Genomic DNA, 27,621 nt, shown 5'->3' on the forward strand with positions numbered 1-27,621 from the left:
AGATGACGACCTAGAAAATGGGGCTTCGGCTATAAGATTACAATAGGTCACAAGGTTGAATTTACAGACTCCTTGGTTTAAAGGGTTATTATTAACATGTGCTTTTCTGAACACACAATTTTTGTTTCTCCCAAGATTGGTACTGAGGAGTCATCGTTTTCTCCAACTCGAAGTGCATTACAGAAGCCATTGAAACCAGCATTAAAAAGAGTGCTGAACAGTTCTCCCGATATTACAACAGGATCAGGTAAGAATAAAATGGGGGTGAGCAGAGGGTAGGAATTGTGAAGTTCTCAGAGAACATTTTGTTGCCTTGGAAACAGTTCATTGGCTTGTTAGCGCCTTGCATTTTTTTCCTAAAGGTTTGCTCCTTGAGCTTACGTATACCTACAGTAATACAAGCTGCTGTCTTCTGTTCGCTGCACTTTGGGGAAATTATGCAAATATATTCATTGCGCTGATGTACATCAGTTAACTAGGTCACATTCTGAAATTTGATGTTCACTTCAATAATCCCATATTCAGACATAGAAGACATTTCCTAGGAGCTTAACCCTGGTTGAAAATGTTTAACCTGTTTCTGACCATTTTGAGAACCGCTACTTAAAAGTCTGTACAGAGTATTGGTATATATTAAAATAATTACATCTGTGCAAACTTCCCTTCAACACTTCCTGTTAAGCAAAGTGTTGGGATGTAATTGCACTTTCATAGTTCAATGATCTCAGGCCAGAGGGATTATTCTTGCTACCCTCCTGTTACCCTCTCCAGAATCATATTGAGAGACAGCATCTTCCAAACCCACGAATGCTACCATCTAGGAGGATATAGTGACACGTACCCTGGGCTAGTGTACAGTCAATTCCAGCCTCACTTGACCCAGAGTTGCAACATAGGTGAAATTAGATTTTATTTAAAATACCCGAGGTCCTTGATTGAGTCCAATAAACTACAGTCACCAGGTTTGTAACTTTGAAACACAAGTGACCTTTTATTATGTACAGTATTTTAATTAAATGGACAGAAAATGTAACTGATAACCTACTACCTCTTTCCCAATGCCCCCCTGCCCCCCCCCCCCCCCCCCCCCCCCCCCCCCCCCACATAGCTCAGCATACTCTCTATATTTCCAGACACAGACAAACAACACAAAGGGCAAATGGTGGAGGAAAGGGAAAGAAAATATTAACACAAGTAAAAGGATAGGGATCTTTGATGCACTGGGGTGTCAGCCAGCGAATGTCTTTTAGAAGTTCAGCTTTTGATTTGCTACTTCTTCTTTCTATGTTTGAGCTGGTTTTCTCTGGCAAGGTTGTCGATCTTCAAAGAGTGTGCCACCCATTCACTGCTTTCAGAACAATAAAGCAGTTCTTTCACTTCAGCAAGCAGGAGAAAAAGAGAGAGGGAGGGAGTTCCTTTCACTTCCAAGGTCTAAACACTTCTGCCAAGATCTCAGAGAGCATCACCCATTGTCAGGCAGAACTCTGCCCCTGGCCAACTCACCGGTTGCCAGTTAATCAATCGAACCATATCCCTCCTAAATCGGTTCCCTAGATCCACCCAGTGCCAAAGAGCCTGGTTTTCCCTCTCCCAAACACAAAGCCTGGGAACAGCAAGTAAGCTGTTTCACTTTGAGTCTTTTGCTTAAAGACACACCCCAAATATGGGCCCACAGACCAAAATAATAAAATAAAAGACATGGAATCAAAGGAAATAAACAAGAAAGACTCTTACAATAGGGCAGCCGATAAATAGGAACACCACTACATGAAAGTTCCCCTTGCAAGCTACCTGCCATCCAGACCTGGAAATATAATGGCATTCCTTCACTGTTGCTCTGTGTAAATTCTGGAATTTCCTCTCTAACAGCACTGTGAGTGTACCTACACCTCACGGACAGCAGCAGTTTAAGAAGGCAGCTCAGCACCAACTTCTTGAGGGAAGTTATAGATGGGCAATAAATTTTGGCCGAGTTACCCACATCCCATGAATTCATTTTTAAAAAACTTAATAATGTTAAAATTGGAGGGGGCTGCCTAAAGTATGTGGTGCATGCATAACTGTGAGACGGTTGTTACTTAAAATCATGTTATGGTATGATGACACAGTCGTTAGCACTGCTGCCTCACAGCGCTAGGGACCCAGGTTCAATTCCAGCTCAGGTGACTGTCTGTGTGGAGTTTGTACTTTCTCCCCGTGTCTGCGTGGGTTTCCTCCGGATGCTCCAGTTTCCTCCCACAGTCCAAAGATGTGCAGGTTAGATGGATTGGCCATGATAAATTACTCCTTAGTGTATAAAGATGTGACGGTTAACTGGGGTAATGGGCAAGGACAGTGGAGTGGGCCTAGACAGGGTGCTGTTTCGGAGGGTCGGTGCAGGCTAGACCTTCTGGCCTCCTTCTGCACTGGAAGGTTCCCAGGATTCTATGCCATCTTTCTTTTTAAAATAAATTTAGAGTACCCAATTCATTTTTTCCAATTAAGGGGCAATTTAGCATGGCCAATCCACCTACCCTGCACATCTTTGAGTTGTGGGGACAAAACCCACGCAAACAAAGGGAGAATGTGCAAGCTCCACACGGACAGTGACCCAGAGCCGGGATCGAACCTGGAACCTCGGTGCCGTGAGGCAGCAATGCTAACGACTGCGCCCCTGATTCTATAGCAAATCAGACTTCTTTTAGATACCACTTCTATTTGCAACTGCAATATAATTAAAAATATTGTATAAAACAAGTCAGATAATTTAATTGTTCAAATTAAATCTCGTTAAAGCTAATTTTCCAGTTGCATAGTGCTTTTCCATAATGTCAAACCTGGGGCTTCTGAAGCATCTGAAATCAGCTTGGCTTTTATCTGTTGATTATCTGCTTTCTAATATCTAATGTAAATGTACCTCTTATTCTGCTCAACCTTTCAAACAAAATTTAATAAGTTTTCAGATGATTTGCAATTCAATCAAATCAAAATATTGCAGCTGTACAGGCAGTTATAAAATATTTGGTGACTGTCAGATGAATCTGTAATGTGTTTAGAGATATAATTTAAATGTCAAGTAGTTTAAAAGGTAATACAGTGAAATTCACTTCTATGCAAATCTGAAATGTTAACTCATCTCATATGAAAAAAGATCAAAGTTCTAATATTCCCTTAGTTGTGGCTGCAATGCTTAGTATTCACCAAAACGAGGTCCATTCTTCGCAAATACAGGAGCAAATTATCATCCCACTGTTAACCTCCCTGAAATATTTTAGTATGAAAGGGAGTGTTATCCCAACTCCATTTCATTGGAATGATTTCTGAACCAGGTTCTATTTGTCTTTCATTTAATAGACCAATGGGATGTGGCCACCACTAGCAAGGCCAGCATTTATTGTCCATCCTTAAGAAGGTAGCGCAGTTCGTGTGGTGCAAATCTCTGCCATAATGATGCTACAGATAAGAAACAACGATATGACTTGGCGAGAAACCATAGTACCCTCTTAAAGCTAATCTCTTCTCCCACAATCCAGATTCAGCTCCAATAATTCAACTTTATTTCCTAACTTATTTTTAGAAACCTGAGCACCTCCCTCTTTCACTCGTTGTTTTGCTGAACAGCATCATCTTAGAACTTTTCTTATGCCTTAAAACGGTCGCAAAGTTAGGATTGCCATAAACAATGCATGTGTTTTGTGGAGTTAGTGGCCTCTTAAGCAGATTAAGCGCTTTTCTTTTGTTGGGAATTGGCTCATGCAGCCATGTCGCAAAAGTGTGCTCTTCAAATCTGGACTGAATACATGAGTCTTTCACCACAAGTCACCAGGTAGATCAAAAGGCTACAAGATGAGTCAATGCTTAATATAAATGGTAAAGCTGCCTTAGTGCGCAATCGGGTGAACATACAGAGCAACAGTTATCAAATTCTCTTGACTTTTATATCATTGCCCAAAAATAACTCCAAGCCTCCCCTTTGTCCTCCACTGCCCCAACACCTTGCTGCAGGTGATTTGCTAGCACTCTCTTTATGCACTTCATTATTTTCCTTTTTTTTAACATAAATCTAGAGTACCCAATTACTTATTTTTCCAATTAAAGGGGAATTTAGCGTGGCCAATCCACCTACCCTGCACATCTTTGGGTTGTGGAGGCGAAACCCACGCAGACACTGGGAGAATGTGCAAACTCCACACAGGGCTGGGATTCGAACCCTGGTCCTCAGCGCCACAGGCAGCAGTGCTAACCACTGTACCATCGTGCTGCCCTTCACTGAATCATTTTCACAAGCACTTTGCTGACTGGTTTCTCCTTTAACAGATCTTATTTGCTGCCTTCCTGTTCCCTCTCTGTATGAGAGTTTGCCAGAAGAGTTAGTGAACAAACATTCTACCATGCATCCTTCCTTTGAAATTAGCTTGATGCAATGCACAAGGAGGAATGTTTAATTCCTCCCCCATTCTAAGGTTACAATTTCAAAGTCCATCTTAAATGCAGATTCTGTGGCACAATGGTCAAAATAATCAGGTCAAATGTGACAAGGACATTGGACACAATCTAAGGAATGAGAACAGAGTGCCATAAGAAACGCGTTTAGCCGGGTGTTCCCCGGCACTCCGAGCACTGAGAAACCCCACGCTATCGAACTGGACTCTTTCCATTCAGGTAGATTCGGGGACTCAGCGGGGAACCTCCCTAACACCATTTTTAAATGGTGTACCGATCTCTCGGCCCTCCTACGTGATGCCCGAACCCGCTCCCCCAAAGCCCCAACTCACCAGTATGTGCTCCTCAGGCCTCCCTGCACCCACACAGGGCACCCCCAGGGCTGATCCCCTTTGCAGGAAAATAGCCAGTTTTGCACCTTGGCACCCTGCCAATGCCTCTGTCAGCTGGTAGTGCCATCTGGGCACCTTGGCGTGCCATGCTGGCACCAAGGCTGGCAGTGTCAGGCTGCCAGCGCCAAGGTGCCTGGGTGGCACCAGCAGGGGCAAGCACCCGGGAGCCTCCAATCCATGGGAGAACCCCACGAGTGCCAATCCACCTGCTCCCAGTTTGTGGTGACAGCGTTGAACAGTGCTCTTTCAAGATCTCCAAAGTGAAGGGGTTAGATCTCAACACCTTGGTTAGATTGTGGGAGCGCATATTAGAGTGAGACTAGCTGTCTCACTCTAATATGCGGTTATGCTAAAAAGTAATCCGCCCACAATGGGCAGGATTCACACTACGACGTTGAGCGAGATCGAGTTAGACCTCGCAATGCACGGTGAGCCGGGTAGATCCCAGAAGAGAGATCTCCTGGCATCTACCAGCTATGCTGCTTTACCTTTCGGGAGTAATGGGGCTGGTAGATTGCGCCCATTGTTCGAAGTCCACTGAGGAAGAATTTTTGTGTGTTTGATGTATAGTGCCATTATCAATTTGTTTCTTATAATTGTGGTTATGGCTGCGCTACACACAGCACGCAAGATCCCCTCACACCATTTGTCATTATTCCTTTCTTAATTGAGCATCTGGCAGTGCAGTGACTAAAACTGAATATGTTGTATGATTTTTCTCACGATGTTTAATGAACATAATTAATAGCTAATCCTAGATCTGTGCTCCAATCTTCTAATAATACGGTTAAAATCTATATTGCTTTATCTCACAGCATGAAGATAATCCTTATACCATATTTCATAAGCTCCTTTCTCTGTTTTAAAGACTTTGCACTATTACCTAACAAGGAAACCAGACAGCCAATCTATTCCTGGGCCTGGTACGTGACAACATTAGACGACTTTTGCAAATACAGACATGCGATCATTTTAAAAATTCTCTGAATAACCTCCATCAAAGTTCAGCTGTGCATCTTGTAATCATAGTTAATTTGATTTGTATCTGCACGCACTACATTCATTTATCTGCAGGAAACAACATTAATTAACCAGCTGAGACTCTCCAGATCCCTTTGAATCATCATGCATTTTGACATCCCATTCCATTTTGCGCTTACTATCAACTTTAAAATGGTGCTTTGCTCCATCATAGTATCTAGATCATGTATTCGGCCACGAAAGAGAAAATGCTGGAAAATCTCAGCAAGTCTGGCAGCATCTGGAGGGACAGAAAAGAGCTTACGTTTCTAGTCAATGACTCAAAGCTTTGACAAAGAGTCATCGGACTAGAAACGTTAGCTCTTTTCTTTCCCTACAGATGCTGCCAGATTTGCTGAGATTTTCCAGCATTTTCTCTTTTGTCTAAGATTCCAGCATCCGCAGTAATTTGCATTTATCCAGTGCATTCGACCATCTCGTCTGAACAAAGGCACATTAACAAATGTCAATTAAAGATCAATTTTCTCTTTGGTACCTTGTACAGCCCTCGTATATTTTCAGGATAGCACCTGCCTAAGTATTACACATAATCCAGCATAATACCAGTGTGCTAAGCATCTGTGGCTACAGAAGTTCTGATGAATAGTCTGTGGTGATATGCTGTAAATACACAAGGGGTTAATGTAAATACACTACGACTAAGTAAACACTAGAGGGAGCACCAGAGACATCATGACATTCTGACATACAGCTAATGAACACATAGAATAAGACACAAGCAATTGAGCAGTCAAGACACCCAGAGGTGACACTACCACAAGGGGGCATTACAAAACCCATATATGAAAGGACAGGGCACACATGCTCTTTCTCTTTCCACAGGCGACATTTAGAGAGAAGGACAGGGGCAGATCAGAAGCATCACACCCACCACGTGGCTGAGAGCAGACTGGTTAGTTAGACTGAGTTACTATCGCAAGATTAGCAGGAGAGTCAAACTCATAGAGAACTGTGCTGATGGTTCAATAAATCACATTGAACTTACTTCAAAGTCTGAAGTATCTTTTGGTCAAAGCTGCATCGAGTTGCAACCTGTGTTATCCCAGAGTACATAACACACCATAGTACCAGTAGTGCCTATTGGATCTATATCATTCAACTCAGCAAGATCCGTGATTAGAAGCAACAGCACCCAGGCAAGATGATCGAGATTCCGGTTCCTCAGCAGCTCAGGTACCACGGCAATCTCAGTGCCAACTGCCGTGCGTTCAAGCAAAGATTTGAGATCTACATGGCAGCATCCGACCTAGATGGCGTGGCTGATGCTGAGAAGATAGATCTTCTACTCACAATTGCGGGTGAAAGTGCAACAGAAATCTTCAACTCCTTCAAGTATTCCAAAGGGCAGGACAAGAGAGACTTCCAGACAGTCCTGGACAAGTTTGAAAACTACTGTGATGTAAACACAAAGGAAATCGGTAAAACTGGAGCCTATACTCACCACGAGGCAATGGTAGGCTTGCAGCAGAGGTAAAAAGCAGTTTTGATTGGCAGCCATCTTGCGAAAGGAGTTCCCCAGAAGATGCGAACCGGCAAAACAGTGTTTTGCGCACACGCGAGAAGCCGCGCATGTACAGTTGCGCAAAGAGCACACAGTAAAGGAAAAACGATCTGCGCATGCGCAATCCATTCCTATGCTTTACGCCACAAGCGTCATGATGTCAGAGGCCCTGGACCGTGCCCGCTTAAAGGGGAAATGCCCCAAAATAGTGGGGGGGGGGGGGGAAATTTAAAACCAGAAAACTCAATTCTTTCACCTGGAGCGACAGCACAATACCTGAACTTTGACCAGTAGCTGAAAGTAACCTCGCGGAACCCTACAACAAGCAGTTAGCACCGCCCTAAGAGATGATTTAGTAATTTAAGACTACGACTCAGACAATGATTTCATCATTGGACGTGGCGACCTCAGTACAAAATCCGAACGGCAACGAGATGTGTTGTACAATGAAGTATCCGACAAAGTCATGGACGAGTTCTTCGGATTTGAGGATCCTCAGCCGAGCATAGACGACATTCCAACCCATGAGTACAGGATTCTGCTGCGGCCTGACGCCAAGAGACAGAGAGTGGTACAAGCCCACAGCGAGCGGCCTGACACCAAGAGACAGAGAGTGGTACAAGCCCACAGCGAGCGGCCTGACACCAAGAGACAGAGAGTGGTACAAGCCCACAGCGAGCGGCCTGACACCAAGAGACAGAGAGAGGTACCAAGCCCATAGAGAGCGGCCTGACACCAAACCAGTGGTCCACGTACCACTAAGAGTCCCTGACTCCGCACAGAAAGCGATGACAAACTCCACAGCGAGACCACTTCATGACTCCGTTGAGAGTGCACAGATCGACTCCACAGCGAGACCACTGCGTGACTTCACACAGGGAATAATGCCAGACTCCACAGAGAGAGCGGTACAAGCCTCAACAGTGAGCTGGTTGACAGACTCCACGATGGAAGCAACGCAAGACTCCAGAGTGCTGTCCTTGCAGGAACAAGACCATGAAGGTCTAGCAACCTTATCTGAGCAACCATCGGCAGACAATGCAAGTCTACCGCGGTCAAATGCACAGCAAGACGACTGTGACAGTCTACCACGCTCACGTGAACAACAAAAAGACTATGGCAGTCTATCCAGATTATTTGAGCCACCAGATGAAGACTCTGACTCTGACACAGCTCATCTAACCGACAAGAAGACACTGAAGGTCTACTCACTGTATGTGCGACAAGTGACAAAGACTTCACAATTCCCATACAAGATGTGCGACATCTCAGCGAGACTGACAGATCTCAGCTAGTATGTACAGAGGCACTCGACAATCAAAGTGAGGCTACTAGTGACTCCAGTGACACCACATTAATTCAAATCTCATCTACTCGAGCCTCTCCACAAGACTCTGAAATGACTCCAGACGGGAGCATCAAGAAACCAAAGGTGATTCAGGTGAACCAGAAAGGGCTCCAGATGGGGAGCATCGACAAGCCAAAGATGATTCCAGTGAACCGGACATGACTCCAGACAGGGAGCACCGAGGAATCAGAGACGGCACGCTCAATGAAACAGGATATGCCACAAAGGAGACTGACACAAGTAACTTTGTGAAGGAATTGTATTATCCACTCAGGGTGGTCATTGAACGCAACAAGCACAACAACAAAACCTACAAAAACAACAACCCCGACAACACCAAGAAGCGTACCAAAGGCAACGATGTCAACAGCAAGCATGACAAAAACAACAACAATGGGACAACGACTGGTATGACATGGTACAACTCTGCCAATGCAGGACATTGTCACAACACAGCTCAATGCAATGGCGAGTGTGCAGACATACCATGGCATGACAACGCATCTTACAAATTCACTTTTGCTCCAGTACAAACAAGCAGACCAGCTTTCAAGGCAGCTGACATACGGCATCAATGCCGCAAACACAGATACCAGTCCAGGTCAGATAGGACAGATGTCATCAAGAATTACTATTGTGTTATTATTGTGGAGAAGTGAGAAACAACTTTTCTTTCACAATAACATCATAGTGGAGGAAGGAAAAAAAGGATGATGTCCTTTTTATTTTTGTATTCTTAGGTAGAAAGAGAAATACAACATAGAACATAGAATCATACAGCACAGAACAGGCCCTTCGGCCCTCGATGTTGTGCCGAGCTTTGTCCGAAACCAAGATCAAGCTATCCCACTCCCTATCATTCTGGTGTGCTCCATGTGCCTATCCAATAACCACTTGAAAGTTCCTAAAGTGTCCGACTCCACTGTCATAGCAGGCAGTCCATTCCACACTCTAACCACTCTCTGAGTAAAGAAACTACCTTGGACATACCTCCTATATCTCCCACCCCGAATCTTATAGTTATGCCCCCCTTATAACAGCTACATGTAGCAGCTCTGTGGCCAGAGATATGGCACATTGAGGAGATACACCAGGTCACATTTTCCATCTTGCCATCCAACGTTTGGCATGCTAATTGATTTGTTCTTCATCGAGATTTCGATTTATTGTCACATCTACTGAGGTACAGTGAAAAGTATTGTTCTGTGTACCATCCAGGCAGATGGTTCCGTACATGAAAAACATAGGACGTACGGTAAATACACAATGAAATACATAGACATTGGATGAAGCATACAGAGTATAGTGCTACAACAGTAAAGGAGATGCATAGAGAGATCGGTTCAGTCCATGAGAGGGTCATTCAGGAGTCTAGTAACCGTGGGGGAGAGCTGTTTTTGAATCCGTTGGTGCATGTTCTCAGACTTTTGTACCTTCTGCCCGATGGAAGAGGTTGGAAGAGCGAATGACCCGGGTGGAAGGGGTCTTTAATTATGCTGCCCGCTTTTCCAAGGCAGTGGGAGGTGTAGACAGAGTCAATGGCGGGTTCACTTAATGGACTGAGCTGTGTTCTCGACTCTCTGTAGTTTCTTACAGCCTTGGGCCGAGCAATTGCCATACCAGGCTGTGATTCAGCCAGATAGGATGCTTTCTATGGTGCATCTGTAAAAATTGTTCAGAGTCAATGGGGACACGCTGAATTTCCTTAATTTCCTGTGGAAGTATAGGTTCTGTTGTGCTTTCTTGGTCGTAGCGTCGACGTGGGTGAACCAGGGCAGATTGTTGGTGTTGTCTACACCTGGAATTTGAAACTGTCAACCATCTCCACCTCGGCACCATTGATGCAGACAGGGGCATGCACGCCACTTTGCTTCCTGAAGTCGATGACCAGCTCCTTAGTTTTGCTGACTTTGAGGGAGCGATTGTTGCCGTTAAACCATGTCATTAGGTTCTCTATCTCCCTCTTGTACTCATCATTGTTTGCGATCCAACCCTAGAGCCGTGTCATCAACAAACCTGTAGATGGAGTTGGAGCCAAATTTTGCCTCGCAGTCGTGTGTGTTTAAGGAATATAGTCGAGGGCTAAGTGCGTAGCCTTGTGGGCCCTGATATTGAGGACTATCATGGAGGAGGTGTCGTTGTTTATCCTTACTGATTGTGGTTTATGGGCCAGGAAGTCAAGTATCCAGTTGCAGAGGGAGGAACTTGGATAGGAGCTTGGCTGGGATTATGGTGTTGAAGGTCGAGCTATAGTCAATGAATAGAAGTCTGATGTAGGAGTCCTTGTTGTCGAGATGCTCCAGAGATGAGAGTAGGGTGAGGGACATAGCGTCTGCTGTGGACTGGTTGTGGCGGTATGCGAATTGCAGTGGATCAAGGCAGTCTGGAAGTATACTGGGCTCGATTCTCCTTATGGGAGACTAAGTGTTCCTGCCAGGACTGAATAACGTGAAATTTGTGTTCTCATTGGGGCACTATTCAATCAACGATTCAGGACATGCAAGCGGGCCAGCACACTCCTGGCATGAATTGATAGCAATTCCCAGCTCAAGACACGCCAGAAGCTTGACACCATCAAGGACAAAGCAGCCCGCTTGATTGCTCCCTTTTCACAAACATTCAGTCCCTCCACCACCGACGACCAGTGGAAGCCGTATGTACCATCTACAAGATGCGCTGCAGTAACTCACCAAAGTTCCTTAGACAACACCTTCCAAACCCACGTCCACTGCCATCTAGAAGGATAAGAGCAGAATATACCTGGAAATCCCACCACCTGGAGTTTCCCCTCCAGGTCACTCACCACCCTGACTTGGAAGTGTATCACCGTTCCTTCACTGTCATTGGGGCAGCATCCTGGAACTCACTCCCTCACAGCACAGTGGGTGTACCTACACATCAAGGACTGTAGCGGTTCAAGAAGGCAACTCATCGCCACCTTCTGAAGGGCAACCTGGGATGGGCAATAAATGCTGGCCTAACCAGTGACGCCCACATCCTGTAAATGATTTGATTTAATTTTAACCTTCTAAAAGGAATACAGAAACAATAAAGTGGAAGGTCAAAAACAAAACACATATTCAAAGTGAGATTGAAGGCTGTTGTGTATGACTGTGTGATATTGACCAAGACAGTGTATGTGGAAGCCAAAACGCTGAACACCAGTTTTACTGCCACCCTTGGAGAGAAGAGCCAGTGTGGGATTTCCCCTAGAAGCAGCAAGGCATTTTGCAGGTAATGTTGCTGCAGGCTCATAGATTAGAAAATCTATAAGGACTGTTGCCATCAAAAGAGGGTTTTATGTCTGTCTTTATTTAATACAATAAATTTCGGAAATGTTTGCAAAGTACTGTTAAACGTGTAAATGTGTTCTTATATCTTTAATGTTATTTTCTTTTTTCTTTACTTTTAGTAAATGTTTAAATTTAATATTCAAATCATCACAAGTGGTCTGCACTTCACTTGACTTTAGATAACTCCTCATAATATAGAAATTGCAAACTGTTGTGGTAGCTTGTTCCAATTTTCCCTTTGGGATTTGGGCAGTCTGGCACTTACATATCTATTGCCATAACACAAGCCAGAGATTCATCCTGAGAAAGCAAAATTAGATGTCTGAATGAGGTCATCAAATCTTGGCTTGGGTAGAAGATGCTGCTGAGAACATTGATCCACACTTTCAATCATTTTGTAGAAAATGGCTCCACTGAACTTGCTTCCTGTTGCCATCAGTCATTGTGAATTCCCGTTGGTTACTTTCAAAGATTGTTTAAAAGCACTCAGTTTTAATTCTGCTCAGGGTTAATTTCATTGTCTTAGGGCTTGATTTTAAGATAAAGCTATCTGCAGCAATGAATGTTTTGTTCAATAGTATCATCTGTGCAGAGGTTGATAACTGACGAGACTAAACTAGATTTCCTGCTTTGTTTTCACATAACCTTGAATGTAATAATGGTAGACTGTTGTCTTTGTAGGGATGTACGTACACTGCATTCAGTATCAGTATGAAAACATTTGTTTGATCCATTGTTAAGCATGCAGGGGGATTTAATTTTCTTTACTTTTAAGGGACAATTTAGCGTGGCCAATCCACCTGCCCTGCACATTTATGGGTTGTGGGGTGAGACCCACACAGACACGGGAAGAATGCGAAAACCCCACACGGACAGTGACCCGAGGCCGGGATCGAACCCAGGTCCCGGCACCATGAGGCAGCAGTGCTAACCACTGCGCCACACTGCCGCCCCTTGCAGCGGGTTTTCTAACCTGAATGCCTGACTGGTGAACGTGGGTAGAATCATGGACGTCTACAGCACAGAAAAGGCCCTTCGGCCCATCACATCAGTGCCGGTTAAAAGCAACCCATCTAAGTATTTTAATCCCATTTTCCAGCACTTGGTCCATAGCCTTGTATGCTTTGGCACTGCAAGTGCACATCTAAATACTTCTTAAATGTTATGAGGGTCTCTGCCTCCACCACCCTTTCAGGTAGTGAGTTCCAGATTCCCACCATCCTCTGAGTAAGAAGGTCTTTCCTCACATCCCCTCTAAACCGTCTACCTTTACCTTAAAATCTATGCCCCCTGATCATTGATCCCTCCACCAAGGGGCAAGGTTTCTTCCTGTCTACTCTATCTGTGCCCCTCCTAATTTTATACATCTCAATCATGTCCCCCCTCAATTTCTTCTGCTCCAAGGAAAACAGCCCCAATGTATCCAATCTCTCTTCATAACTAAAACTCTCCAGCCCAGGCAACATTATGGTAAATCTCCTCTGCACCCTTTCCAGTGCTATCACAACTCTGCTGTAATGTGGATTCCAGAACTGTGCACAATACTCTAGCTGTGGCCTAACCAATGATCTATACAGTTCCAGCATAACTGAACCAGTTAAAATGGAGGATTTGATTTACCCACTGGCTTTCCATGAAAATATGAACAAATGCAAATTTAAAGAAAGAGGTAGTTGCAGTATTCACAGTGTAATTTATAATGTGGATTTCATTTCTTCAGGTCCCCTGGATCAAACAGGAATTGCACTGAAAAGCCTGTTCTGTGTGAACCCAATGGATGAACCAGGAGAGGTAGGTGTCTCCATCATCATCTGTAGCTGCATGTTCAATCCTGCTAGTTTTGTTAGTTATTCAGAGCACATATACCTCTTTGAGATTCTGGATAGTATCTCTGCAGGTGTCTCAAGTAGACTTCATCCACCAATCTCTTTTTGAAAAGGCTGTATTTTTTTCCACCAACAATGAAAATGGTTTCCAGGATAAAATGAGCTTTAAGCAAAGCCTTGTGCCTCCCCTCTTGATGTAAGCTTTGCTACAAATTTTACTGGTGCTTTCCCTTATATTTAACAGGATTTGGTGATCCATGTGGGGGATTTTTGCTGTCACTTGGCCAGTTCATGATGAAACCCTTTAACTGATCATTTGAAATTATGTTAGGACATAGTTAGGGCAGCACAGTGGCACAGTGGTTAGCATTGCTGCCTACGGCGCTGAGGACCCAAGTTAGAATCCCATCCCTGGGTCACTGTCCCTGTGGAGTTTGCACATTCTTCCCGTGTTTGCGTGGGTTTCACCCCCACAACCCAAAAGATGTGCAGGGTAGGTGGATTGGCCACGCTAAATTGCCCCTTAATTGGAAAAAATAATTGGGTACTCTAAATTTATAATAATAAAAACATTTTAAAAATGTTAGGACATAGTAAGCATTAATTGTAGCTTATAAATTAACATCAATGTATCTCAACCATAAATTGAAGTGTGTACGACAAACTTCTCAACAGAATTGCAGCAAATGAACTGTAGTGCCTTCTCAAGTTCATCTCTAACATTGTAGACATCAAATGATAACTAAGAGGTCAATCACATCGCGATGCTAGTTAACTTCTCTTTGGGGGACTGGAATTATGAATGAGATTGTGGATACTTAATAAATACAACACTGCAACCATGTACCGTTTCGTGTTTTGGAAATATTCAAACACTTCTAACTCAACTTGTAAGTTTGCCGTTACATTTAATTTATGCTTAACTTGTCAGGTAACCTGTGTATCTTTAAATTCTCCAATGGCTGTAGAGTTGATTAATGATCTTGGACGTGTTGAGAGCTAAGTCAGATTGCTGAATGATGCTCTCCTCATCATACTGAAAATGAATGATATGCATTGTTCTGAAGTCGATGGAGAATAAATCATCCAGAGGGGTTTTTTTTTCTATTCTTGTTCATGTCAGTTTTGCAAGACTAGAGGTAGATATTCAGAATGGGGAGGGGGGAGGGGTGTGGCAGGGGGTGGCAAGGATTACATTTGTATGGACACAAACAACAGACACAAAACATAACCAATTTCTATTCCAGTAACTCTATTTTGGAGTGGTACTTCATGAATTGAGCAGTCTTTCCTTTTATCCACAAATAAAGTGATGCAAGTTACTGGAGTAAGAGGATTGCTATTAAAAGGTTGAGATATTGAGATCACAGTTTAACAAATTTCTAATGAATATGTGTGACCCACGTTTCATCTGACTTTGCTTTAAGTTCTTCCCCCGATATGAAGAATTAGGGAAGTGCAGGAAATACTGTGAATTAACGTGCTGCCTGCATAAAGTCATGCTGCTTTCCATTCTGTGACAGCAGTTATTGAATGACAAGTAAAAAGCTAGCTTCACTCCTCCTCATGTGATGTACTGTGTTTTTATTATGTAATATATCTTCTCTGCTGCTATATTTGTATCATTTCTGTCATCTTGCATAAATTGTAGCAGAAAAGCTGAAAGATCCTGTTGTGGCACGCTGTCTTATTGTGCCATAACCTCCAGTGACGTGAGATGTTCAGCAAAGTGCATCATTACAAAATACTGGGCGGGGGGGGGGGGGGGGGGGGCAGGGTTAGGGGACATTAGTTTAAATAAAGTAAAGAAATTATGATTGGTAGGTATTCTTTTTAGGAAATGGTTCTCTTTAAGAAAAATTCTCTTGACCGAAAAATGTTGCAGCAGGTTTTAAGCAGATGTAAGGCTTCTCCCCTGGATGGTGTGACATAAGATGTATAACCTACATTATCCTATCTTTCTATCAAAGAATCAGGCAATGTCAGAGTACAAAAAGTCGAAACGTGTGCGAATATCTATAGTGGTAAGTGAGGAAATGACATGCGGTCAAACCATTATCATCAATATATAACCGCATTGTCTAATCAAAATTAATCCAAATTTCTTTGCTCAGAGTATCATGCAAAATCATTTCAATGTCATCCTTTGAGCTCAAAAGGGAGATGAGGAGACCTAGCCGTGCAATTAAGTCACAACATTAGTGGCAGTTTCTGGATATTTGTTTTCTGATATAGTGATGCAGTTTGCAGTTAATGCAGAACCTGGTCAACCTGCAAAACATTCTGTAAATATTTTTATGACTAATTCTTCGGCAAGCTTCTCATTTTCATAATGAGTTTGCTTTCAATCAAGGGGGCTTACTAGTTTATGAAAAATCAGTTTAAGCAAGGAACCATGTGAATCAATTCTACTCCGACTAATCAAATCATTTGCACCAAGTTCGATGCACTTGTGGTCAATTTATACCTAATGTAGTTATTTCTCCTTTTTTAAAAAAAAAATTGACTTCATGCATTAAAAACCAGTGTTTAGAAAAGGAAGGTTAAAAAATGTCTCACCTTCCGAAATCTAACAAAACAGCTACAAATACCGGAAAACACCTCCACAATCTCTGAAAATGCCAGTCACTCACAATCTTCAAATGCAACAATGGTTATAGACCACATTGAAGTAGGTTGTCAGATTTGCCAAGCTACATCAGCCCCAGGTGTAATGGTGCATTATGTATTTCAATAAAGGTGGAAGGGCACCTAATTGGATTGAATATTTGTACCGATCACAAAAAGATTCTCTTTAGAGCTCAAGGGATAACCATTTCAATAAATACTTACATACATGAAAATCATTTTCATACTGAAATACATTTGGTACAGTGCTGCAACAGCACTTCATTAAGAGAGGAGATGCTATTCAGCACTGTAAGACCTTCAAAAAGAATTATCCATGGCTGAATTCGAGCTGTGGCAGCATTAGCACTCGAGCTAGCTGCTGTCATCATTAGTGCTGATGGTTGAAATGCTGATGATTCCATTTCAAATAAATAAAACAACCAATTAATGTGTGAGCAAATGCAGCTGATTCTAAAAATCTGACCAGTTTCGACCATGATTTGTCTTTTTTTTTGATCTGACCTAGTTGTATCTGATTGTTTTTGAATCATATATTCACATAGCAACTAACTTGCTTTGATTCTATTTGACTTTGATGTATTTGACGGACGAAATCATGCAGAATGCCTGAATTATTTGTGTTATGGGTGTATTGCAATTGCTTCTCTTCCTGCTCTCGAACCGTTACCTCTGGTCTCCCCCAAGGATCCATCTTATGCCCCCTCCAATTTCTCATCTACATGCTGCCCCTCCGTAATATCATTCAAAAACAGTGTCAGTTTTTACATGTACACAACTGAATTTCCAATGAGGTCAAAAGTTGTGTAACTTCAAGAGAGGCCAAAACGTTGTGTAATTTCAAGAAGGAATTAGATCTACCTGTTGGGGCTAAAGGGATATGGGGGGGAAGGCGGGATCAAGGTATTGAACTTGATGATCAGCCTTGATCCTAATGAATGGCGGAGTAGGCTCGAAGGTCCTCCTTCTATTTTCTATGTTTCTCCCACAACCTCTCTTGACTCCTCCACTGTTGTTAAATTAGCAGTCTGCTTGTCTGACATTCGGTGCTGGATCAACAGAAACTTCCTCCAATTAAATATTGGAAAGACTGGAACCATTGGTTTTGTTCCCTGCTCCAAACTCTGTTCCTGTGCTATAGACTGTATCCCTCTCCCTGGCAACAGTCTGACATTAAACCAGCCTATTCACAATTTTGGTGCCATATTTGACCCCAAGAGGAGCTTTCGACCACAAATTCACCCCTTCACCAAGATTTCCTATTTCTACCATTGTAACATTGACCAGCTTCAACCCTGCCTTCTCTCACCTGCTGCCAAAGTCTCATTCATAGCTTTGTTATCTCTAGACTTGACTATTCCAATGCAATCCTGGCTGACCGACCACATTCTACCCTCTATACACTGGAGGCCAACCAAAGTTCTGTTGCCTGTGGCATAATGCGATCCAAGCCCCATTGGCCTTCCACCCTGTGTTTACTGACCTACATTGGCCCCCAGCCATAAAAAGTAATTTTTAAAATATACATCCTTGTTTTCAGGTCCCTCCATGGCCTCAGCCCACCCCACCTCTAGCCCCACCCACCCCACAATACTCCGAGATATCTATGCTGCTCTAAATCTGACCATTCCTGATTTTAATTACTCCACCATTGCTAGTCGTGCCTTCAATTGCCTTCCCTACACCTCTCCACCCCTCTACCAGACTTTCCTCTTTTAAGGCCTTAAAATATTCCTGCTTGACTGAGTGTTTGGTCATCTAAGCAAATATTCCTCAATGTGGTGCGATGTCATGTCATGTTTTATAATGCTCTAGGTAGTTGTTGTATTGACAATGCTCATTTTCTTATTTTACTGCTTTCTGTCAACTCGTGTTTTGTCCTGGAGCACAGAAACTGAATTGTCTGGACTGCAGACTCACCTGTGGCGCTTTGATTGGCCGCGAAGTTTGCTTCAGGTGGATTAGATTTATCCATGTTATCTTGCCAGAGTGTTCCCTGTGTTACACAATACTCCCATTTAACTTCCCTACCAACAGCTCGAAGAGTCTGACTATCTACAAGGGCTGGGTTTCAATCACAACTGCAATGGTTGGGAGCTTTAATTTGTTACTCGCTGTTGTGTTTATGTTTTTGGATTCTAACCCTTCCCTTTATACACAGAGACAATCAATACCAAGGCAGTGTTGAATCTATTCTCCGTGTTAGCTCTGCCACAGCAGGAAATTGTCTGTAATTTTGTGCACCCACTTTTAGAAGGGAATTTGCAGAGACGGAGGAAGCAGCAATGTACATTTGCTGGGGTCAAATCAGGAATGGAAAAATGCAACAAACGCTCCTAGCCATGGTGAACCAGAGAGAGAGAGCTCCAACATTTAAGCCATTACTTTGTGACTTCCAACCATGACCATATAAAATCCCCATGTAGCAGTGATTGAGACACAATGGGGAAAAAACAGTTCTACAAGCCCATGGGGAGTCCACACATGGCTTGTGAAAGTGAAGACTTACTTTATTTTACAATTACTATTATGCACAGCTCCAGTAGCTCCTGACTGGGTCTACCTAGTCAGTGCCTTACTGGCCGACTCAATTTATACATAGCCAGACATTGTCAGAGGTCCTCCTGATCGAGGGAGTTCGTATTCTGCAAGGTCAACGGGGTAGTTTATAGTTCCTGATGCACCATCAATTGGACTCGAGTCGTGAAGAAGTTCCAAATATCAGGCTTTAATGAACTAGTTGTGTGCCCGGCAGTCGACTTACAGAGAAAGGCCGACTGCCGGCTGCTACGGGTTCTTATACCCCGCCTCGTAGGAGGGGCTACCGGCCAATCGGCGAGCAGTCACATGATTGACCTCAGCCAATTGGCAGAGAGACACATGACCTGCCTGAGCCAATGGGCAGCGAGTCCTCTGCACCCATGACAGCACTACTCTGAGGTACCATAAACCTCCTAGTCATACCACCACATTCACCCCTTGTGGAGAAAGAAGCCGGGGGGGAGGGGGAGAGAGGCGAGGAGAGGAGAAAAGGGGGGGGGGGGATGTCGAACTGGTAGTATGACTAGAGAGAACGAGGTGTACCGAGATGTCTGGTGGCTGCCCACTGGCCCGCGACGAATGTACAAAAGAACAATACCGCGCACAATGCACTTATGAACAATCGAGGAACAAACAAGCAAAAAAAAACAAAAAGGGAGATGCAACAGTGTACAAGGGAACGCTGAACAACACGAAGAGTCTAACAAAAAGTCCAGTGAACATCAAATCGACTCGATCAGTCTGACGGGTGCCTTCAATGTCCTGCTGGATCTGCGCAATGGCGCCGGTGACGTTGGAGTAGTGGTCGTCCGGGAGCGGCGGTCGTGGTCCTGTGTCCGTACCCCTAGTCGGTGCTAGCGAAGCTCTGGCCGGGGGAGAGGGTTCCTGTGCGCTGGGTTACGGGGGCGCCGGGGGGGGGGGGGTTGGGACTAGGGGGGGTGTTGGTGCGGGGGGTTGTGGCCGCACGTCGGCGGGTGCCAGGTCCCGAAGGGAGACAATGTCCTGCCGCACGTCGGGATACTCCACGTATGCGTACTGCGGGTTAGCGTGGAGTAACTGGACTCGTTCAATCAACGGGTCGGACTTGTCCACCCGCACATGCTTCCGGAGCAAGATGGGCCCGGGGGTGGCCAGCCAGGTCGGGAGCGGGGATCCTGAGGACGACTTCCGTGTCAGGGTGGACAAAACTCTCTGTGCTCCCGGAGTCTAGTAGGCAGCTCGTGTTCGTTTAGGAGGATTTGCGTAGTCGCCGTGGAGAGCGTGCGGGGCCGCGATTGGTCCAGTGTCACAGCAGCGAGTCGTGGCAGGAGCGCTGAGTCGTCTTCTCCCATGGAGTATTCACTGGTGGGGTCCTCCGTGCTGACCCAAGATGGCGGCGTCCGTCAGCCACACGTGGAGTCGGGGCCCCAAAATGGCAGCGCCCGGGGCCCGCACGTGGAGTCGGGGCCCCAAAATGGTAGTGCCTGTGGCTCGCACGTGGAGCCGGGGCCCAAAATGGCGGCGCCTGGGGCCCACACGTGGCGTCAGGGCCCCAAAATGGCAGCGTCCGTGGGTCACTCGTGGTGGCTGGGTGCGGGGGCAGAGAGGCCTGTGGGCCGCCCGGGGCCTTGGGGGGGGGGGGGATCCGCGGTCGCTGCGCGGAACAGCAGCAACCGACCTGGACTGGCAGACCACGGAGTAGTGGCCCTTTTTACCGCAGCTCTTGCAGACTGCGGAGCAGGCCGGACAGCGCGGGTGGGGGTGCTTGACCTGGCAACGTGGGCTTATCGGGGCGTCCCGCAGCGCAGGCCTGGGGGGTGTCGGAATCGGCGGGGGTGAGGGGAGGTGTGTGCCAAGTTGCCCAAGGGATCGCCGCGCGGCCGGGGGCATATGCACGGGTGTTTCGGTCGGCAATCTCCAGGGAGGTTACAAGGGTCCGTGCCTCAATGAGGCTCAAAGTGTCCTTCTCTAGGAGCCGCTGGCATATCTGAGAGATTGCATGCCCGCGACAAAGGCATCCCTGATTAGCAGTTCAGTGTGCTCCGCCGCTGTAACTTGCGGGCAGGCGCACTTTCTCCCCAGGACAATGAGGGCCCGATAAAACTCATCAGGGGACTCACCGGGGAACTGTTGCCTTGTTGCCAGGAGGTGCCGCGCGTAGACGTGGTTTACAGGCCTGAGAAAATGTCCTTTCAGGAGATCCATGGCTGCGTCATTGTCCTGTTCATCCTCTATCATCGAATAAACGCCGGTGTCCACGCACAAGTGGAGGATGTGGAGTTTCTGCTCCTTTGTTGGTTGATTGTCTGTCGTGGTGAGGTAACTATTGAGGCACGCCAGCCAATGTTTAAAAGTTGCTAACGCGTTTGTAGCATGCGGGCTGATGCGGAGGCAGTCTGGTTTGATCCGAAGCTCCATTTCCAAATTCTAGTTCATTAAATTGATGCACCATCAATTGGACTCGAGTCGTGAAGAATTTCTAAATATCAGGCTTTAATGAACTAGCTGTGTGCCCGCAGTCGACTTACAGAGAAAGGCCGACTGCCGGCTGCTACGGGTTCTTATACCCCGCCTCGTAGGAGGGGCTACCGGCCTCTCGGCCAATCGGCGAGCAGTCACATGACTGACCTCAGCCAATTGGCAGAGAGAGACACATGACCTGCCTGAGCCAATGGGCAGCGAGTCCTCTGCACCATTGGCAGCACTACTCTGAGGTACCGTAAACCTCCTAGTCATACCACCACAGTTCCCACCCTGTAAGACTTGTGTGGGTTATAACATGCCTCCCCTCACAAAGTTTGAAGAATTCCCTGAAGACTGTGGTGAAGGAGGGCACTGGATTCTCTGGGTGTCGTACACCTGAGTTGTGGGTTGGGCGGTGTGTATCTGGAAGGTGAATGCTGTTTCTTTTTTTTTTTATAAATGTTTTTATTCAGTTTTCATATTTTATATTGAACAAATTACAAATTGTTAGGAGAGAAAAAGAACAAAAAAAAAACAAACAAACACGCAAAAATTAACATACATATTTACAGGTAAGCATCTTCGTAGTAGTAACTGCGCCCGCCCCCCCCCCCCCCCCCTCAACATGTTTATTTAGTTTGGTTTTGGGCCTTAGCTAGCCATCGAACCCCCGTACCGAACCTGTAGCCCCCCCCCCCTCCCGCTACCTTCCCCCGACTATTCTTCCTCTTGTACGTTGGCCACAAATAGGTCCCGGAACAGTTGCATGAATGGCTCCCACGTTCTGTGGAAGCCGTCGTCCGACCCTCGGATGGCAAATTTGATTTTCTCCATTTGGAGAGATTCCGAGAGGTCGGACAGCCAGTCCGCAGCTCTGGGCGGTGCTGCTGACCGCCAGCCAAACAGGATTCTACGGCGGGCGATCAGGGAGGCAAAGGCAAGGGCGTCCGCCCTCCTCCCCAGGAATAGATCTGGCTGTTCTGAAACCCCGAAGACCGCCACTATCGGGCATGGCTCCACCCTCACTCCCACCACTTTGGACATAACCTCGAAGAAGGCTGTCCAGTACTCCACGAGTCTGGGGCAAGACCAGAACATGTGGGCGTGGTTGGCCGGGCCTCTTTGGCACCGTTCACATCTGTCTTCCACCTCCGGGAAGAACCTACTCATACGGGTTCTTGTTAAGTGGGCTCTATGTACCACTTTTAGTTGCGTCAGGCTGAGCCTTGCGCACGTGGAGGTGGAGTTGACCCTATGCAGTGCTTCGCTCCAGAGTCCCCACCCTATCTCCATCCCCAGGTCGTCCTCCCATTTCCTTCTTGTTGCGTCCAGTACGGTGTCGTCCCTATCTACCAGTCGGTCATACATGTCACTACAGTTCCCTTTCTCTAGGATACTTGCGTCCAGTAGGTCTTCCAGTAGTGTCTGTCGTGGCGGTTGTGGGTACGTCCTTGTCTCCTTTCGTAGGAAGTTTTTGAGCTGCAGGTACCGTAGCTCGTTCCCCCCAGCTAGCTGAAATTTCTCTGTCAGTTCGTCCAGTGTTGCGATCCTGTCGTCCGTGTATAGGTCCCTGACTGTCAGTGTCCCCCCGTCCTGCCTCCACCTTTTGAAGGTGGCGTCAGTCAGTGCTGGTGTGAACCTATGGTTGTTGCAGATGGGAGCCCTGTTCGACATTTTGGTCAGGCCAAGTTGCTGCCGCAGTTGGTTCCAGGATTGGAGGGTGGCTGTCACCACTGGGCTGCTGGAGTGTTTTTTGGGTGGGGATGGGAGTGCTGCCGTGGCGAGGGCCCGGAGGGAGGTTCCCATGCAGGAGGCCTCCTCCGCACGCACCCACTCAGCCTCTGGCTCCTGGATCCATCCCCTTACTCGCTCGGCTGTTGCTGCCCAGTGGTAGAATTGTAGATTCGGGAGGGCTAGCCCTCCCCTGGTTTTTGTTTTTTGTAAGACCTTCTTTGGGATCCTAGCATTTTTACCCCCCCATACGAACGCCATGATGAGTTTGTCCAGCGCTTTGAAAAAGGCCTTGGGGATGTAGATCGGAATGGATCTAAACAGGAAGAGGAACCTGGGCAGTACGTTCATTTTGATCGTCTGAACTCTCCCCGCGAGGGAGAGCGGGAGTGTGTTCCATCTTTGCAGGTCCTTTTTAACTTCCTCCGTCAGGCTGGTGAGGTTCCATTTGTGGATCCCTTTCCAGTCATGGGCTATTTGGATCCCCAGGTAGCGGAATTTATGTCGGGCTTGATTGAACGGCAGCCCCTTTAGTGCTGCCCCCCCCCCCCCCCCCCCCCCTTGCGGGTGTACTGGGAAGATCTCACTTTTGCTCATGTTGAGTTTGTAGCCCGAGAAGGCTCCAAACTCTTTCAGGAGCGCGATGATTCCGTCCATGCTGCTTTGTGGGTCCGAGATATAGAGGAGCATATCATCCGCATAGAGTGAGACTCTGTGCTCTCTACCTCCCCTTCGGATCCCCCTCCAATTTTTTGCTGCCCTGAGCGCGATTGCTAGCGGTTCAATTGCTAGTGCGAACAGCAGCGGGGACAGTGGGCATCCTTGTCTGGTGCCCCTGTGCAGCTGGAAGTATTGGGAGTTGGTATTGTTGGTCTGTACACTCGCCATGGGAGCGTTGTACAGGAGCTTTACCCAAGCGGTGAACCCTGTTCCAAGCCCGAACCGCTCCAGTACCTCTATGAGGTATTTCCACTCGACTCTGTCGAAGGCCTTTTCTGCGTCCAGGGAGACGATCACCTCTTGTGTTCTCTCCCCGGAGGGGGTCATTATCACGTTCAGCAGGCGCCTGATGTTCGCGGTAAGCTGTCTACCTTTGACAAAGCCCGTCTGGTCCTCTGTGACCACCTCAGGTACACAGTCTTCTAGCCTCTTGGCTAGGATTTTGGCCAGTATTTTGGCGTCTGCATTCAGCAGAGATATGGGTCTGTATGACCCACATTCCGTTGGGTCTTTGTCTTTCTTAGGTATCAGCGAGATTGAGGCCTGTGCTAACGTGGGTGGCAATGTGCCCCTAGCTAGCGAGTCTGTGAACATCTCCCGCATGTGCGGGGCCAGCGCTGTCGCAAATTTTTTGTAGAAGTCCGCCGGGAATCCGTCCGGTCCCGGCGCCTTCCCCGCCTGCATGGAGCTAATGCTGTCCATGATCTCTCCCAGTGCTAGTGGTGCTTCCAGATCCCGTTTTCTGCCCTCTCCCACAACTGGTATGTCCAGTCCGTCAAGAAACCGGTTCATCCCAGCCTTCCCCGTTGGGGGCTCTGAGGTGTACAGCTCTTGGTATGAATGCTGTTTCTGACATGAACATCACGATGGCTGCAATTCCTAAGGCTGCGGTTCTAAAGGCTTCCCTTCGGAGGCTATCTACGTTTACATCTCCGAGTCCAAGTTGACGACCTCAGTCATGTCAGCGTCGTGACCCACTTGGGTTCCATCCTGGCCTGATCAGGCAACAAATGCGATTTGAGAAGAAGTTTCCGAGAACGAGGAAGGCGCCGAAGAAAAGGTCACCAGCCTAACCTTAATGTGATCAAGGTGCTGTTGCCTCATTCAATCTTGGGCTTGCAGCTGGTAAGAAACGCGCCTTGTTTGGTGAAGGTTAATGCCGGAGGCCCACTGGGTGCCGTCAGCAAAGTTTAGAACAAACACAAAGTCAGCTGGTACAAAAGGCCTGGATAGTCAACGTCAAATGGGGCAAGGCCCTTGCTACTCCTGGTTGTGGCGCACATTTGCGCCTATATCTGCAAAAATCAAAATATAAGGTGTGTACGAAGTCTCCGGCCCATCAGCATTTCACCAGGTGTCACTCCAGTTGCTGCATGCAGCATGGTCCTGAAGCAAAACAAGAAACGAGCCAGCCTAGTGTCCATCGATCCAGAAGACTGTTTTTGTAAGGCCCCGCTTAAATGTTTGCACCGCATGCTCCACCAGGCCATTAGAAGCTGGGTGGTTTGTATATGCTGCACCCTATTTGCTTTCAGAAACCCCGGTGAGCTCCTCACTCGTAAACATATTGCAATTATCTGTGACACTAGGTTAAAGTCCAACAGATTTGTTTCCAATCACTAGCTTTCACTAGCTAGTGATTGGAAACAAACCTGTTGGACTTTAACCTGGTGTTGTAAGACTTCCTACTGTGGTCACCCCAGTCCAACGCCGGCATCTCCACATCATGATTATCTGTGGCATCTGGTATGCCGTGCATGCAAAGTGATTTACGTAACTTCTCTATGGTTGCTCAGATTTTGATCGCCGCCATCCTGCGCACCTCTAGCCACTGTGAATGGGCGTGAATTCTTGAGGGTCATGGATTCCTGAAAACGACTGGCAAAGTTGACATGTAACCGTGCCCATGGCCGTCCTGGACATTCCCAATGATGTAGGGGCGTGGCCAGTGGGAGCTTCTGATGCTCCCGACATACAGAGCATCGTTGGGCCATTTTCTCAATGTCCGCATTTCGACTCTGCCATCATACATAACTTTGTGCCAGCATTTGCATCTTGGACATGCCTGGATGTCCGTTGTGGAAGTCCTTCAGCATCAACTGAGGCCAGCAATAGTCCCTGGGAGAGCTCAGGTGGTGGTCGTTATGGCCGGGGAAAAATTCCGTATGGTGGTCGACTACAGTCAGACTATAAATAGATTTACGCTCCTCGACACGTATCCCCTCCCCAGGATTGCAGACATGGTAAATCAGATCACCCAGTATCGGCTTTTCTCCACGGTGGATCTGAAGTCTGCATACCACCAGCTCCCAATCCGCCCGGAGGACCACCACTACACGGCATTCGAGGCTGATGGCCGCCTCTTCCATTTCCTCCGGGTCCCCTTTGGCGTCACTAATGGGGTCTCGGTGTTCCAACGAGCAATGGACCGAATGGTGGACCAGTACGGGCTGCGGGCCACTTTTCCGTACTTGGGCAATGTCACCATCTGCGGCTATGACCAGCAGGACCACGACGCCAACCTCCACCGTTTTCTCCAGAAGGCACAGAAACTCAACCTAACGTACAACAAGGAGAAATGTGTTTTCCGCACATCCAGGCTAGCCATCCTCGGCTATGTCGTGGAAAACGGAGTCCTGGGCCCCGACCCGGACCGTATGCGCCCTCTCTTAGAACTCCCTCCCCCTCATTGTCCCAAGGCTCTCAAACGGTGCTTGGGATTTTTCTCTTCCTACGCCCAGTGGGTCCCTCAATATGCGGACAAAGCCCGCCCACTCTTTAGGGCCACACGATTTCCTCTGTCAGCCAGGGCACGCCAGGCCTTCGACGGCATCAAGGAGGACATCACCAAAGCGGTCATGCGGGCGGTGGATAAATCCACCCCATTCCAGGTAGAGAGCGACGCCTCAGAGGTAGCTCTTGCAGCCACGTTAAACCAGGCAGGGAGACCGTTGCATTTTTTTCCCGTACCCTCTCCGCTTCAGAACTCCGACACACCTCAGTCGAGAAAGAAGCACAAGCCATTGTGGAGGCTATCCGTCACTGGAGGGACTACCTCGCAGGTAGGAGGTTCACCCTCATCACCGACCAAAGATCGGTTGCCTTCATGTTCGACACCTCGCAAAGGGGCAAAATAAAAAAACGATAAAATTCTGAGGTGGAGGATCGAACTCTCCACCTACAATTACGATATCAAATATCGACCCGGGAAGCTCAACGAGCCTCCGGATGCCCTATCCCGCGGGACATGCGCCAGCGCGCAGATAGACCGATTAAAAAGTATCTACAATTACTTCTGCCACCGGGGGTCACCCGGCTCGCCCACTACATCAGGGCCCGAAACCTGCCTTTCTCCAACGAGGAGGTAAAAGCGCTCACCAGGGACTGCCCAATCTGTGCGGAGTGCAAACCGCACTTCTATAGACCAGACAGGGCCCACCTGGTCAAGGCTTCTAGGCCCTTTGAACGCCTTGCGATCGATTTCAAAGGGCCACTCCCCTCAACTAACAAGAACATCTACTTCTTAAACGTCGTAGACGAGTTCTCCCGTTTTCCATTCGCTATCCCGTGCCCCGACATGACCCCCCACACAGTCATTAGGGCCTGCATAGCATATTCACTTTGTTTGGTTTCCCCAGCTACGTGCACAGCGACCGGGGTTCGTCCTTCATTAGCGACGAGCTGCGTCAGTACCTGCTCGAAAAGGGCATTGCCTCGAGCAGGACTACCAGCTACA

The 27,621-nt window shown here is 46.8% G+C and overlaps 1 protein-coding gene across 4 annotated transcripts in view; it reads left to right on the forward strand.

The window, feature by feature from the left end:
* clcn2c (chloride channel 2c) overlaps positions 1 to 27,621 on the forward strand; it is a 677,449-nt gene that overhangs the window by 590,100 nt on the left and 59,728 nt on the right. For 3 of the 4 annotated variants that reach the window (XM_038815641.1, XM_038815644.1, XM_038815643.1), the window contains 3 exons: positions 136 to 247; positions 13,718 to 13,788; positions 15,794 to 15,847. In XM_038815641.1, the coding sequence (XP_038671569.1) occupies positions 136 to 247; positions 13,718 to 13,788; positions 15,794 to 15,847 (237 nt within the window). The remainder of the gene's footprint in view (positions 1 to 135; positions 248 to 13,717; positions 13,789 to 15,793; positions 15,848 to 27,621) is intronic. The other variant, XM_038815642.1, reaches the window with a different exon arrangement.

This window comes from Scyliorhinus canicula, chromosome 13 (genome assembly GCF_902713615.1).
Source record: "Scyliorhinus canicula chromosome 13, sScyCan1.1, whole genome shotgun sequence".
In the NCBI taxonomy this organism is placed as follows: domain Eukaryota; kingdom Metazoa; phylum Chordata; class Chondrichthyes; order Carcharhiniformes; family Scyliorhinidae; genus Scyliorhinus; species Scyliorhinus canicula.